This window comes from Bombina bombina, chromosome 7 (genome assembly GCF_027579735.1).
Source record: "Bombina bombina isolate aBomBom1 chromosome 7, aBomBom1.pri, whole genome shotgun sequence".
Taxonomy (NCBI): domain Eukaryota; kingdom Metazoa; phylum Chordata; class Amphibia; order Anura; family Bombinatoridae; genus Bombina; species Bombina bombina.
In genome coordinates this window covers 189,201,749-189,219,253 of record NC_069505.1, presented here as the reverse complement: position 1 = coordinate 189,219,253, position 17,505 = coordinate 189,201,749, and the positions used below count along the sequence as shown (strand labels likewise).

The 17,505-nt window shown below is 40.9% G+C and overlaps 1 protein-coding gene across 2 annotated transcripts in view; it reads right to left on the bottom strand.

Annotated features, from left to right (window-relative positions):
* ANO9 (anoctamin 9) overlaps positions 1-17,505 on the bottom strand; it is a 233,973-nt gene that overhangs the window by 46,414 nt on the left and 170,054 nt on the right. For both annotated transcript variants that reach the window (XM_053720509.1, XM_053720508.1), the window contains exon 19: positions 4,978-5,129. In XM_053720509.1, the coding sequence (XP_053576484.1) occupies positions 4,978-5,129 (152 nt within the window). The remainder of the gene's footprint in view (positions 1-4,977; positions 5,130-17,505) is intronic.

Genomic DNA, 17,505 nt, shown 5'->3' with positions numbered 1-17,505 from the left:
GTAATCCATCTTAGTCATTCAACACCTACTTAGGTTTTGCTTTTTATACACCCATGGTTATCTGATGTCCTGCTCCCCCCCCCCCCCTGCTGCTACTCCTCCATCAAACCAGTGTATATTCCTTTATGACAACGGCATAAGCAGTGTGTATTCCTTTACTACAAGGACGTAAGCAGTGTGTATTTCTTTTCTACAAAGTAACCAGTGTGTATTCCTTTACTACAAAGTAACCAGTGTGTATTCCTTTACTACAAAGACGTAAGCAGTGTGTATTTCTTTTCTACAAAGTAACCAGTGTGTATTCCTTTACTACAAAGTAACCAGTGTGTATTCCTTTACTACAAAGTAACTAGTGTGTATTTCTTTACTATAAAGTAATCAATGCATATTCCTTTACTACAAAGTAACCAGTGTGTATTCCTTTACTACAAAGTAACCAGTGTGTATTCCTTTATGACAACGGCATAAGCAGTGTGTATTCCTTTACTACAAAGACGTAAGCAGTGTGTATTTCCTTTCTACAAAATAATCAGTGTGTATTCCTTTATTATAAAGTAATCAGTGTGTATTCCTTTACTACAAAGTAACCAGTGTGTATTCCTTTACTACAAAGTAACCAGTGTGTATTCCTTTACTACAAAGTAACCAGTGTGTATTCCTTTACTACAAAGTAATCAATGCGTATTCCTTTACTAAAAAGTAACCAGTGTGTATTTCTTTACTATAAAGTAATCAATGCATATTCCTTTACTACAAAGTAACCAGTGTGTATTCCTTTACTACAAAGTAACCAGTGTGTATTCCTTTACTACAAAGTAACCAGTGTGTATTCCTTTATGACAACGGCATAAGCAGTGTGTATTCCTTTACTACAAAGACGTAAGCAGTGTGTATTTCCTTTCTACAAAATAATCAGTGTGTATTCCTTTATTATAAAGTAATCAGTGTGTATTCCTTTACTACAAAGTAACCAGTGTGTATTCCTTTACTACAAAGTAACCAGTGTGTATTCCTTTACTACAAAGTAACCAGTGTGTATTCCTTTACTACAAAGTAACCAGTGTGTATTCCTTTACTACAAAGTAACCAGTGTGTATTCCTTTACTACAAAGTAACCAGTGTGTATTCCTTTACTACAAAGTAATCAATGCGTATTCCTTTACTAAAAAGTAACCAGTGTGTATTTCTTTACTATAAAGTAATCAATGCATATTTCTTTACTACAAAGTAACCAGTGTGTATTCCTTTACTACAAAGACGTAAGCAGTGTATATTTCTTTACTACAAAGACATAAGCAGTATATATTCATTTACTACAAAGACATAAGCAGTATATATTCCTTTACTATAAAGTAATCTGTGTGTATCCTTTTACTACAAAGACATAAGCAGTTTGAATGTCTTTACTACAAAGTAACCAGTGTGTATTCCTTTACTACAAATAAGTAACCAGTGTGTATTCCTTTAGTACAAAGTAATCAATGCGTATTCCTTTACTACAAAGTAACCAGTGTGTATGTCTTTACTATAAAGTAATCAATGCATATTCCTTTACTACCAAGTAACCAGTGTGTATTCCTTTACTACAAAGACGTAAGCAGTGTATATTTCTTTACTACAAAGACATAAGCAGTATATATTCATTTACTACAAAGACATAAGCAGTGTGTATTTATTTACTACAAAGACATAAGCAGTATATATTCCTTTACTATAAAGTAATCTGTGTGTATCCTTTTACTACAAAGACATAAGCAGTTTGAATTTCTTTACTACAAAGTAACCAGTGTGTATTCCTTTACTACAAATAAGTAACCAGTGTGTATTCCTTTACTACAAAGTAATCAATGCGTATTCCTTTACTACAAAGTAACCAGTGTGTATGTCTTTACTATAAAGTAATCAATGCATATTCCTTTACTACCAAGTAACCAGTGTGTATTCCTTTACTACAAAGACGTAAGCAGTGTATATTTCTTTACTACAAAGACATAAGCAGTATATATTCATTTACTACAAAGACATAAGCAGTGTGTATTCATTTACTACAAAGACATAAGCAGAATATATTCCTTTACTATAAAGTAATCTGTGTGTATCCCTTTACTACAAAGACATAAGCAGTTTGTATTTCTTTACTACAAAGTAACCAGTGTGTATTTCTTTACTACAAATAAGTAACCAGTGTGTATTCCTTTACTACAAAGTAACCAATGTATATCCCTTTACAGGTAAAACAAGTGCGCTTCCCTTCAATACAAAGTAACCAGTGTGTATTCCTTTACTACAAAGACGTAACCAATGTGCATTTCTTTACTACACAGTAACCAGTGTGCATCCCTTCACTACAAAGTAACCAGTGTGTATTCCTTTACTACAAAGTAACCAGTGTGTATTTCTTTACTATAAAGTAATCAATGCATATTCCTTTACTACAAAGTAACCAGTGTGTATTCCTTTACTACAAAGTAACCAGTGTATATTCCTTTATGACAATGGCATAAGCAGTGTGTATTCCTTTACTACAAAGACGTAAGCAGTGTGTATTTCTTTTCTACAAAGTAATCAGTGTGTATTCCTTTACTACAAAGTAACCAGTGTGTATTCCTTTACTACAAAGTAACCAGTGTGTATTCCTTTACTACAAAGTAACCAGTGTGTATTTCTTTACTATAAAGTAATCAATGCATATTCATTTACTACAAAGTAGCCAGTGTGTATTCCTTTACTACAAAGACGTAATCAGTGTATATTTCTTTACTACAAAGACATAAGCAGTATATATTCATTTACTACAAAGACATAAGCAGTGTCTATTCATTTACTACAAAGACATAAGCAATATATATTCCTTTCCTATAAAGTAATCTGTGTGTATCCCTTTACTACAAAGACATAAGCCGTTTGTATTTCTTTACTACAAAGTAACCAGTGTGTATTCCTTTACTACAAAGATGTAAGCAGTGTATATTCCTTTACTACAAAGTAACCAGTTTGTAATCCTTTACTACAAAGACTTAAGCAGTGTGTATTCCCTTACTACAAAGGCATATGCAGTGTATATTCCTTTACTACAAAGTAACCAGTGTGTATTCCTTTACTACAAAGATGTAAGCAGTGTGTATTCCTTTACTACAAAGATGTAAGCAGTGTATATTCCTTTACTACAAAGTAACCAGTTTGCAATCCTTTACTACAAAGACTTAAGCAGTGTGTATTCCTTTACTACAAAGGCATATGCAGTGTATATTTCTTTCCTACAAAAACATAAGCAGTGTGTATTCCTTTACTACAAAGACATAAGCAGTGTGTATTGCTTTACTACAAAGACATACGCAGTGTATATTGCTTTATATCGTTACCAGTGTGTATTCCTTTACTACAAAGACGTAACCAATGTGCACTTCTTTACTACACAGTAACAAGTGCGCTTCCCTTCAATACAAAGTAACCAGTGTGTATTCCTTTACAAAAAAGACGTAACCAATGTGCACTTCTTTACTACACAGTAACCAGTGTGCATCCCTTCAATACAAAGTAACCAGTGTGTATTCTTTTCTGAGCGCTGACACAACAAAGCAAATAATCAGCTCCCTTGTTATCTCCCGACTTGACTACTGCAATAACCTACTTGCTGGCCTTCCTCTTTCCTGCCTCTCCCCCTTCAATCCATCCTAAATGCCTCTGCCAGGCTGATCCATCTTTCCCGTCAATCTGCATCTGCTGCACCTCTCTGCGAGTCCCTTCATTGGCTCCCCATTAACAGCAGAATTAAATTCAAAATTCTCACCCTTACATACAAAGCTCTCACCAACGCTGCTCCCCTCTACCTATCCTCTCTAATACACAAGTATACTCCAGCCCGTCCATTAAGATCCAACAATGACCTGCTCCTTGCATCCCCAACTATCACCTCCTCTCATGCTAGACTGCAGGACCTCTGTCGTGCAGCACCTACCCTCTGGAACACTCTCCCTCGTGCTGTCAAGCTTTGCCCTAATCTGTCTTCCTTTAAATGTGTATTCTTTTACTACTACAAAGAATTAATCAGTGTGTATTCCTTTTCTACAAATTAATCAGTGTGTATTTCTTTACTACAAAGTAACCAGTGTTTATTACTTTACTACAAAGACATAAGCAGTGTGTATTCCTTTACTACAAAGACATAAGCAGTGTGTATTCATTTACTACAGAGTAACAAGTGTGTATTCATTTATTACAAAGACATAAGAAGTGTGTATTCATTTACTACAAAGACATAAGCAGTGTATATTCCTTTACTACAGAGACATAAGCAGTGTGTATTAATTTACAACAAAGACATAAACAGTGTATATTCCTTTACTACAAAGTAACCATTGTGTATTCCTTTACTACAAAGTAAACAGTTTGTATTTCTTTACTACAAAGACGTAAACAGTGTGTATGCCTTTACTATAAAGCGATCAGTGTGTATTCCTTTACTATAAAGCAATCAGTGTGTATTCCTTTACTATAAAGCAATCAGTGTGTATTCCTTTACTACAAATAAGTAACCAGCGTGTATCCCACAAACTACAAAGTAAGCAGTGTTTATTCCTTTACTACAAAGTAACCCGTGTGTATACCTTTACTACAAATAAGTAACCAGTGTGTATTCCTTAACTACAAAGTAATCAGTGTATATTACTTTACTATAAAGTAATCAGTGTGTATTCCTTTACGACAAAAAAGTAACCAGTGTGTATTCCTTTACTACAAATAAGTAACCAGTGTGTATTCCTTTACTATAAAGTAATCAGTGTATATTCCTTTACTATAAAGTAACCAGTGTGTATTCCTTTACTATAAAGTAATCAGTGTATATTCCTTTACTATAAAGTAACCAGTGTGTATTCCTTTACTACAAAGTAATCAGTGTGCAGTCCTGTACTGATCTATCTAAAGCTCTGTCTAGAAGGACATGAGTGAGATGTTACAACAGGCGTAGTCTCTTACCCATCTCTAGAAATTCATCAAACAGACTGAAGATGTGCACATTACACAGCATGTAGTTATATCTCCAGCTTTCTATGTTGGATTCGGAGCCCTGCTCACAGTGTATTCTGCACTTTTTGTCCTTCATAGTTCGCAGTTTGAACTTCATATACCTGGGGATACAAACAATTAGCAGAGCAGTAAATAATATGGTGACGGGGCCGTATACATTCTAAATAAAATATAAATAACAGTATGCCATGAGATAAGTGTGTATGAGAAGACAGTGACTGGATGGCAACTTGGCAAACTAATACGTAGGGTAATTGAGTAAAGTAATAGAATATTTAATTATGTGTTTTTAAACTTTGTTATACACTGTAACACAACAACAAATGGTTCAGCTCTGAGAGCCATGATACACTGTAACAACAACAACGAATTGTTCAGCTCCGAGAGCCATGATACACTGTAACACAACAACAAATGGTTTAGCTCCAAGATCAGTGATACACTGCTACACAACAACAAATGGTTCAGCTCTGGGAGCCATGATACACTGTAACACAACAACAAATGGTTTTAGCTCTGAGTGCCATGATACACTGTAACACAACAACAAATGGTTCAGCTCTGGGAGCCATGATACACTGTAACACAACAACGAATTGTTCAGCTCCGAGAGCTATGATACACTGTAACACAACAACAAATGGTTTAGCTCCAAGATCAGGGATACACTGTTACACAACAACAAATGGTTCAGCTCTGGGAGCCATGATACACTGTAACACAACAACAAATGGTTTTAGCTCTGAGTGCCATGATACACTGTAACACAACAACAAATGGTTTTAGCTCTGAGTGCCATGATACACTGTAACACAACAACAAATGGTTTTAGCTCTGAGTGCCATGATACACTGTAACACAACAACAAATAGTTCAGCTTCGAGCGCCGTTGTACACTGTAACACAACAAATGTTTCAGCTCCGGGAGCCGTGATACACTGTAACACAACAATCTATGGTTCAGCTCTGGGAGCCATGATACACTGTAACACAACAACAAATAGTTCAGCTTCGAGCGCCGTTGTACACTGTAACACAACAACAAATTGTTCAGCTCCGAGAGCCATGATACACTGTAACACAACAACAAATAGTTCAGCTTCGAGCGCCGTTGTACACTGTAACACAACAAATGTTTCAGCTCCGGGAGCCGTGATACACTGTAACACAACAACAAATGGTTCAGCTCTGGGAGCCATGATACACTGTAACACAACAACAAATGGTTCAGCTCCGAGAGCCATGATACACTGTAACACAACAACAAATGGTTCAGCTCCGAGAGCCGTGATACACTGTAACACAACAACAAATTGTTCAGCTCCGAGAGCCATGATACACTGTAACACAACAACAAATGGTTCAGCTCTGGGAGCCATGATACACTGTAACACAACAACAAATGGTTCAGCTCCGAGAGCCATGATACACTGTAACACAACAACAAATTGTTCAGCTCCGAGAGCCATGATACACTGTAACACAACAACAAATTGTTCAGCTCCGAGAGCCATGATACACTGTAACACAACAACAAATTGTTCAGCTCCGAGAGCCATGATACACTGTAACACAACAACAAATTGTTCAGCTCCGAGAGCCATGATACACTGTAACACAACAACAAATTGTTCAGCTCCGAGAGCCATGATACACTGTAACACAACAACAAATTGTTCAGCTCCGAGAGCCATGATACACTGTAACACAACAACAAATGGTTCAGCTCCGAGAGCCATGATACACTGTAACACAACAACAAATGGTTCAGCTCTGAAAGCCATAATACACTGTAACACAACAACAAATGGTTTAGCTCCGAGATCAGTGATACACTAAGGCAACAACAAATGGTTCAGCTCTGGGAGCCATGATACACTGTAACACAACAACAAATGGTTCACCTCTGGGAGCCATGATACACTGTAACACAACAACAAATAGTTCACCTCTGGGAGCCATGATACACTGTAACACAACAGCAAATGGTTCAGCTCCAAGAGCCGTGATACACTGTAACACAACAACAAATGGTTAAGCTCCGAGAGCCATGATACACTGTAACATAACAAATGGTTCAGCTCAAAGAGCCATGATACACTGTAACAGAAAAACAAATGGTTCTGCTTCGGGAGCCATGATACACTAACATAACAACAAATGGTTCAGCTCAGAGAGCCGTGATACACTATAACACAACAACAAATGGTTTAGCTCTGAGAGCCATAATACACTGTAATGCAACAAAAAATGGTTCAGCTCTGGGAGCCATGATACACTGAAACACAACGTGCACGATGGTCCATCTCTGGGAGCCATGATACACTGTAACAAAACGTGCATGATGGTCCATCTCTGGGAGCCGTGATACACTGTAACACAACGTGCACAATGGTTCAGCTGCAGGAGCCGTGAAATACTGTAACACAATGTGCACAATGGTTCAGCTCAGGAGCCATGATACACTGTAACACAACATGCACAATGGTTCAGCTCCAGGAGGCGTGAAATACTGTAACACAATGTGCACAATGGTTCAGCTCAGGAGCCATGATACACTGTAACACAACATGCACAATGGTTCAGCTCCAAGAACCATGATACACTGTAACACAACATGCACGATGGTTGAGCTCCAAGAGCCATGATACACTGTAACACAATCTGCACAATGGTTCAGCTCCAGGAGGCATGATACACTGTAACACAACATGCACGATGGTTCAGTTTCAGGAGCCATGATACACTGTAACACAATGTGCACAATGGTTCAGCTCTAGGAGCAATTAAACACTGTAACACAACATGCATGATGGTTCAGCTCAAGGAGCCATGATACACTGTAACACAATGTGCATAATGGTTCACCTCTGGGAGCCATGATACACTGTAACACAATGTGCACAATGGTTCACCTCTGGGAGCCATGATACACTGTAACACAATATGCACGATTGTTCACCTCTGGGAGCCATGATACACTGTAACACAATGTGCACGATTGTTCACCTCTGGGAGCCATGATACACTGTAACACAACATGCACAATGGTTCAGCTCAGGAGCCATGATACACTGTAACACAATATGCACGATTGTTCACCTCTGGGAGCCATGATACACTGTAACACAATGTGCACGATTGTTCACCTCTGGGAGCCATGATACACTGTAACACAACATGCACAATGGTTCAGCTCAGGAGCCATGATACACTGTAACACAATGTGCACAATTGTTCAGCTCTAGGAGCCGTGATACACTGTAACACAATCTGCACAATGGTTCAGCTCCAGGAGCCATGATACACTGTAACACAACATGCACGATGGTTCAGCTCCAGGAGCCATGATCCACTGTAACACAATATGCACGATGGTTCAGCTCCAGGAGCCATGATACACTGTAACACAATATGCACAATGGTTCAGCTCCAGGAGCCATGATACACTGTAACACAACATGCACGATGGTTGAGCTCCAAGAGCCATGATACACTGTAACACAACATGCACAAAGGTTCAGCTCCAGGAGGCGTGAAATACTGTAACACAACATGCATGATGGTTCAGGTCAAGAAACCATGATACACTGTAACACAATGTGCACAATGGTTCACCTCTGGGAGCCGGGATACACTGTAACACAACATGCACTATGGTTCAGCTCCAGGAGCCATGATACACTGTAACACAACATGCACGATGGTTCAGCTCCAGGAGGCGTGATACACTGTAACACAACATGCACTATGGTTCAGCTCCAGGAGCCATGATACACTGTAACACAACATGCACAATAATTCAGCTCCAGGAGCCATGATACACTGTAACACAATCTGCACAATGGTTCAGCTCCAGGAGCCATTAAACACTGTAACACAACATGCACAATGGTTCAGCTCCAGGAGCCATGATACACTGTAACACAACATGCACAATATTTCATCTCCAGGAGCCATGATAGACTGTAACACAATGTGCACAATGGTTCAGCTCCAGGAGCCATTAAACACTGTAACACAACATGCATGATGGTTCAGCTCCAGGAGCCATGATACACTAACATAATCTGCACAATGGTTCAGCTCCAGGAGCCATTAAACACTGTAAACAACATGCACGATGGTTCAACTTCAGGAGTCATGATACACTAACACAACATGCAGGATGGTTCACCTCTGGGAGCCATGATAGACTGTAACACAATGTGCACGATGGTTCAGCTCCAGGAGCCATGATAGACTGTAACACAACATGCACAATGGTTCAGCTCAGGAGCCATGATACACTGTAACACAACATGCACAATGGTTCAGCTCCAGGAGCCATGATACACTGTAACACAACATGCACAATGGTTCAGCTCAGGAGCCATGATACACTGTAACACAACATGCACAATGGTTCAGCTCAAGGAGCCATGATACACTGTAACACAATGTGCACGATGGTTCAGCTCCAGGAGCCGTGATACACTGTAACACAACATGCACTATGGTTCAGCTCAAGGAGCCATGATACACTGTAACACAACATGCACGATGGTTCAGCTCAAGGAGCCATGATACACTGTAACACAACATGCACTATGGTTCAGCTCAAGGAGCCATGATACACTGTAACACAACATGCACGATGGTTCAGCTCAAGGAGCCGTGATACACTGTAACACAATGTGCACGATGGTTCAGCTCAAGGAGCCATGATACAATGTAACACAAAAATCACAAGGTTTCAGTTCCAGGAGCCATGATACACTGTAACACAATGTGCACGATGGTTCAGCTCCAGGAGCCATGATACACTGTAACACAACATGCACGATGGTTCAGCTCCAGGAGCCATGATACACTGTAACACAATATGCACAATGGTTCAGCTCCAGGAGCCATGATACACTGTAACACAACATGCACGATGGTTCAGCTCCAGGAGCCATGATACACTGTAACACAATACGCACAATGGTTCAGCTCCAGGAGCCATGATACACTGTAACACAACATGCACAATGGTTCAGCTCTAGGAGCCATGATACACTGTAACACAACATGCACGATGGTTCAGCTCTAGGAGCCATGATACACTGTAACACAACATGCACAATGGTTCAGCTCCAGGAGCCATGATACACTGTAACACAACATGCACAATGGTTCAGCTCCAGGAGCCATGATACACTGTAACACAACATGCACAATGGTTCAGCTCTAGGAGCCATGATACACTGTAACACAACATGCACGATGGTTCAGCTCTAGGAGCCATGATACACTGTAACACAACATGCACAATGGTTCAGCTCCAGGAGCCATGATACACTGTAACACAACATGCACAATGGTTCAGCTCCAGGAGCCATGATACACTGTAACACAACATGCACGATGGTTCAGCTCCAGGAGCCATGATACACTGTAACACAACATGCACAATGGTTCAGCTCCAGGAGCCATGATACACTGTAACACAACATGCACAATGGTTCAGCTCCAGGAACCATGATACACTGTAACACAATGTGCACAATGGTTCACCTCTGGGAGCCATGATACACTGTAACACAATATGCACGATTGTTCACCTCTGGGAGCCATGATACACTGTAACACAATGTGCACGATTGTTCACCTCTGGGAGCCATGATACACTGTAACACAACATGCACAATGGTTCAGCTCAGGAGCCATGATACACTGTAACACAATGTGCACAATTGTTCAGCTCTAGGAGCCGTGATACACTGTAACACAATCTGCACAATGGTTCAGCTCCAGGAGCCATGATACACTGTAACACAACATGCACGATGGTTCAGCTCCAGGAGCCATGATCCACTGTAACACAATATGCACGATGGTTCAGCTCCAGGAGCCATGATACACTGTAACACAATATGCACAATGGTTCAGCTCCAGGAGCCATGATACACTGTAACACAACATGCACGATGGTTGAGCTCCAAGAGCCATGATACACTGTAACACAACATGCACAAAGGTTCAGCTCCAGGAGGCGTGAAATACTGTAACACAACATGCATGATGGTTCAGGTCAAGAAACCATGATACACTGTAACACAATGTGCACAATGGTTCACCTCTGGGAGCCGGGATACACTGTAACACAACATGCACTATGGTTCAGCTCCAGGAGCCATGATACACTGTAACACAACATGCACGATGGTTCAGCTCCAGGAGGCGTGATACACTGTAACACAACATGCACTATGGTTCAGCTCCAGGAGCCATGATACACTGTAACACAACATGCACAATAATTCAGCTCCAGGAGCCATGATACACTGTAACACAATCTGCACAATGGTTCAGCTCCAGGAGCCATTAAACACTGTAACACAACATGCACAATGGTTCAGCTCCAGGAGCCATGATACACTGTAACACAACATGCACAATATTTCATCTCCAGGAGCCATGATACACTGTAACACAATGTGCACAATGGTTCAGCTCCAGGAGCCATTAAACACTGTAACACAACATGCATGATGGTTCAGCTCCAGGAGCCATGATACACTAACACAATCTGCACAATGGTTCAGCTCCAGGAGCCATTAAACACTGTAAACAACATGCACGATGGTTCAACTTCAGGAGTCATGATACACTAACACAACATGCAGGATGGTTCACCTCTGGGAGCCATGATACACTGTAACACAATGTGCACGATGGTTCAGCTCCAGGAGCCATGATAGACTGTAACACAACATGCACAATGGTTCAGCTCCAGGAGGCGTGATACACTGTAACACAATATGCACAATGGTTCAGCTCCAGGAGCCGTGATACACTGTAACACAACATGCACAATGGTTCAGCTCCAGGAGGCGTGATACACTGTAACACAATATGCACAATGGTTCAGCTCCAGGAGGCGTGATACACTGTAACACAATGTGCACAATGGTTCAGCTCTAGGAGCCGTGATACACTGTAACACAATATGCACAATGGTTCAGCTCAAGGAGCCATGATACACTGTAACACAATATGCAAGATGGTTTACCTCTGGGAGCCGGGAAACACTAACACAACATGCACAATGGTTCACCTCTGGGAGCCATGATACACTAACACAACATGCACAATGGTTCAGCTCCAGGAGCCATGATACACTGTAACACAACATGCACAATGGTTCAGCTCCAGGAGCCATGATACACTGTAACACAACATGCACAATGGTTCAGCTCAAGGAGCCATGATACACTGTAACACAACATGCACAATGGTTCAGCTCCAGGAGCCATGATACACTGTAACACAACATGCACAATGGTTCAGCTCAGGAGCCATGATACACTGTAACACAACATGGACAATGGTTCAGCTCAAGGAGCCATGATACACTGTAACACAATGTGCACGATGGTTCAGCTCCAGGAGCCGTGATACACTGTAACACAACATGCACTATGGTTCAGCTCAAGGAGCCATGATACACTGTAACACAACATGCACGATGGTTCAGCTCAAGGAGCCATGATACACTGTAACACAACATGCACTATGGTTCAGCTCAAGGAGCCATGATACACTGTAACACAACATGCACGATGGTTCAGCTCAAGGAGCCGTGAAACACTGTAACACAATGTGCATGATGGTTCAGCTCAAGGAGCCATGATACACTGTAACACAAAAATCACAAGGTTTCAGTTCCAGGAGCCATGATACACTGTAACACAATGTGCACGATGGTTCAGCACCAGGAGCCATGATACACTGTAACACAATATGCACAATGGTTCAGCTCCAGGAGCCATGCTACACTGTAACACAACATGTACGATGGTTCAGCTCCAGGAGCCATGATACACTGTAACACAATGTGCACGATGGTTCAGCTCCAGGAGCCATGATACACTGTAACACAATACGCACAATGGTTCAGCTCCAGGAGCCATGATACACTGTAACACAACATGCACAATGGTTCAGCTCTAGGAGCCATGATACACTGTAACACAACATGCACGATGGTTCAGCTCTAGGAGCCATGATACACTGTAACACAACATGCACGATGGTTCAGCTCCAGGAGCCATGATACACTGTAACACAACATGCACAATGGTTCAGCTCCAGGAGCCATGATACACTGTAACACAACATGCACAATGGTTCAGCTCTAGGAGCCATGATACACTGTAACACAACATGCACGATGGTTCAGCTCTAGGAGCCATGATACACTGTAACACAACATGCACAATGGTTCAGCTCCAGGAGCCATGATACACTGTAACACAACATGCACGATGGTTCAGCTCCAGGAGCCATGATACACTGTAACACAACATGCACAATGGTTCAGCTCCAGGAGCCATGATACACTGTAACACAACATGTACAATGGTTTAGCTCCAGGAACCATGATACACTGTAACACAACATGCACGATGGTTCAGCTCTAGGAGCCGTGATACACTGTAACACAACATGCACAATGGTTCAGCTCCAGGAGCCATGATACACTGTAACACAACATGCACAATGGTTCAGCTCAGGAGCCATGATACACTGTAACACAACATGCACGATGGTTCAGCTCTAGGAGCCGTGATACACTGTAACACAACATGCACGATGGTTCAGCTCTAGGAGCCGTGATACAGTGTAACAAAACTGATGAATACAAAACCCAAGACTTTGACCAGAACACTAGAGTGGGTTCACTGGGATCTATACGGGGGGGAGGCTGTATAAGAGGTATACTGGGAGATATAGTTGATAATGTTTACAGCCCCAGAAGAAGAGAGATCCTGCTATAGAACGGTGGGACCATTATGGGTTCAATTTGTTAGTTAGCGAGGAGCAGAAAGTTAACTATAGAACATTTTAGATTCGCTCTTCATATTTATGCTACTTGCATCTAAATGCTCGGGCACTCTAAGCCTATTAGATCTACTTACTCAATTGCTGATCTCCAAATGTTGAAATATGTATCTTAAATGCACACTCAGTTAGAAAGCAGTGATAATGCAGATATATAGAAAGTTTTCTGAAGTGTTTTTTTTTCTTAAAATTGTGTTCTTGTTTAATGTATGATTTTATATTCTCATTTTAAGTACCATCAAGCAGTGGTCTAGAAAGTTTCTCCATGCTAAAGCTGGCCTGAAGGGAGCAACAGTCAGTCAGGAATAAAAAAAATAAACTTTTGTACAGGTATGTGATGGGGGGGGGGGGGAATAAGTTTAAATGGATTCTAGACTACAGATAATATCACACAATGTAAGAGGTCAATGTGAAGAGGAAAACTGCACTCACTCAATATAACAACATGAAAGCTAAAATCATATTTTTGCAGGAGACACACTTTACTCATAATCAATATCCTAAATTCTGGTACAAACATTTTATGCAACACTTTCATACCACAACTGATAAAAAAAGAGAGGGGTATCGATACTCATCCACAATTCTGTCCAATTCACTAAAGAAGAGGTGATTAGAGATAAAGAGGGCAGATATCTCATATTGAGAGGAAATATTCAGGGAACACAATTAACACTTTGCAACATCTATGCACCTAATGAGCAACAACATGATTTTTTTAATAAGCTTTCACATTTACTAACTCAATGTTCCCAATCCTTATTGATAGTGGCAGGAGATTTTAATGTAAACTTAAAAGATATTACGGGACACTAACACTACCAGACTTATAAACAAACAAAACCGACTCAATTCCATAACTAAGTTGATTAGAGAAGAGCTAGAAACTCTTAATAATGGACACTTGGACGACACTTTATGGCCAGACTAATGACCACACATACTATTCACCCGCACATAAAATATATACCAAATTGGACTACATCTATATCAGTCAAACTCTGATACCTAACTTAGGCCTAGATTTGGAGTTCGGCGGTAGCCGTCAAAACCAGCGTTAGAGGCTCCTAACGCTGGTTTTGGCCGCCCGCTGGTATTTGGAGTCAGTGATTAAAGGGTCTAACGCTCACTTTTCAGCCGCGACTTTTCCATACCGCAGATCCCCCTACGCCATTTGCGTAGCCTATATTTTCAATGGGATCTTTCTAACGCTGGTATTTAGAGTCGTTTCTGAAGTGAGCGTTAGAGCTCTAACGACAAGATTCCAGCCGCCTGAAAATAGCAGGAGTTAAGAGCTTTCTGGCTAACGCCGGTTTATAAAGCTCTTAACTACTGTACCCTAAAGTACACTAACACCCATAAACTACCTATGTACCCCTAAACCGAGGTCCCCCCACACCGCCGCCACTCGATTAAAATTTTTAACCCCTAATCTGCCGACCGCCACCTACGTTATACTTATGTACCCCTAATCTGCTGCCCCTAACCCCGCCGACCCCTGTATTACATTTATTAACCCCTAACTTGCCCCCCACAACGTCGCCGCCAGCTACTTAAAATAATTAACCCCTAATCTTCCGACCGCAAATCGCCGCCACCTACGTTATCCCTATGTACCCCTAATCTGCTGCCCTAACATCGCCGACCCCTATATTATATTTATTAACCCCTAATCTGCCCCCCTCAACGTCGCCGACACCTGCCTACACTTATTAACCCCTAATCTGCCGAGCGGACCTGAGCGCTACTATAATAAATGTATTAACCCCTAATCCGCCTCACTAACCCTATCATAAATAGTATTAACCCCTAATCTGCCCTCCCTAACATCGCCGACACCTAACTTCAATTATTAACCCCTAATCTGCCGACCGGAGCTCACCGCTATTCTAATAAATGTATTAACCCCTAAAGCTAAGTCTAACCCTAACACTAACACCCCCCTAAGTTAAATATAATTTTTATCTAACGAAATAAATTAACTCTTATTAAATAAATTATTCCTATTTAAAGCTAAATACTTACCTGTAAAATAAATCATAATATAGCTACAATATAAATTATAATTATATTATAGCTATTTTAGGATTAATATTTATTTTACAGGCAACTTTGTTATTATTTTAACCAGGTAAAATAGCTATTAAATAGTTAAGAACTATTTAATAGTTACCTAGTTAAAATAATAACAAATTTACCTGTAAAATAAATCCTAACCTAAGTTATAATTAAACCTAACACTACCCTATCAATAAAATAATTAAATAAACTACCTACAATTACCTACAATTAACCTAACACTACACTATCAATAAATTAATTAAACACAATTCCTACAAATAAATACAATTAAATAAACTAGCTAAAGTACAAAAAATAAAAAAGAACTAAGTTACAGAAAATAAAAAAATATTTACAAACATAAGAAAAATATTACAACAATTTTAAACTAATTACACCTACTCTAAGCCCCCTAATAAAATAACAAAGCCCCCCAAAATAAAAAATTCCCTACCCTATTCTAAATTAAAAAAGTTACAAGCTCTTTTACCTTACCAGCCCTGAACAGGGCCCTTTGCGGGGCATGCCCCAAGAATTTCAGCTCTTTTGCCTGTAAAAAAAAACATACAATACCCCCCCCCAACATTACAACCCACCACCCACATACCCCTAATCTAACCCAAACCCCCCTTAAATAAACCTAACACTAAGCCCCTGAAGATCTTCCTACCTTGTCTTCACCATCCAGGTATCACCGATCCGTCCTGGCTCCAAGATCTTCATCCAACCCAAGCGGGGGTTGGCGATCCATAATCCGGTCCAGAAGAGGCTCCAAAGTCTTCCTCCTATCCGGCAAGAAGAGGACATCCGGACCGGCAAACATCTTCTCCAAGCGGCATCTTCGATCTTCTTCCATCCGGAGCGAAGCGGCAGGATCCTGAAGACCTCCAGCGCGGAACATCCATCCGGACCGACGACTGAACGACGAATGACTGTTCCTTTAAGGGACGTCATCCAAGATGGCGTCCCTCGAATTCCGATTGGCTGATAGGATTCTATCAGCCAATCGGAATTAAGGTAGGAATTTTCTGATTGGCTGATGGAATCAGCCAATCAGAATCAAGTTCAATCCGATTGGCTGATCCAATCAGCCAATCAGATTGAGCTCGCATTCTATTGGCTGTTCCGATCAGCCAATAGAATGCGAGCTCAATCTGATTGGCTGATTGGATCGGCCAATCGGATTGAACTAGATTCTGATTGGCTGATTCCATCAGCCAATCAGAAAATTCCTACCTTAATTCCGATTGGCTGATAGAATCCTATCAGCCAATCGGAATTCGAGGGACGCCATTTTGGATGACGTCCCTTAAAGGAACAGTCATTCGTCGTTCAGTCGTCGGTCCGGATGGATGTTCCGCGCTGGAGGTCTTCAGGATCCTGCCGCTTCGCTCCGGATGGAAGAAGATCGAAGATGCCGCTTGGAGAAGATGTTTGCCGGTCCGGATGTCCTCTTCTTGCCGGATAGGAGGAAGACTTTGAAGCCTCTTCTGGACCGGATTATGGATCACCAACCCCCGCTTGGGTTGGATGAAGATCTTGGAGCCA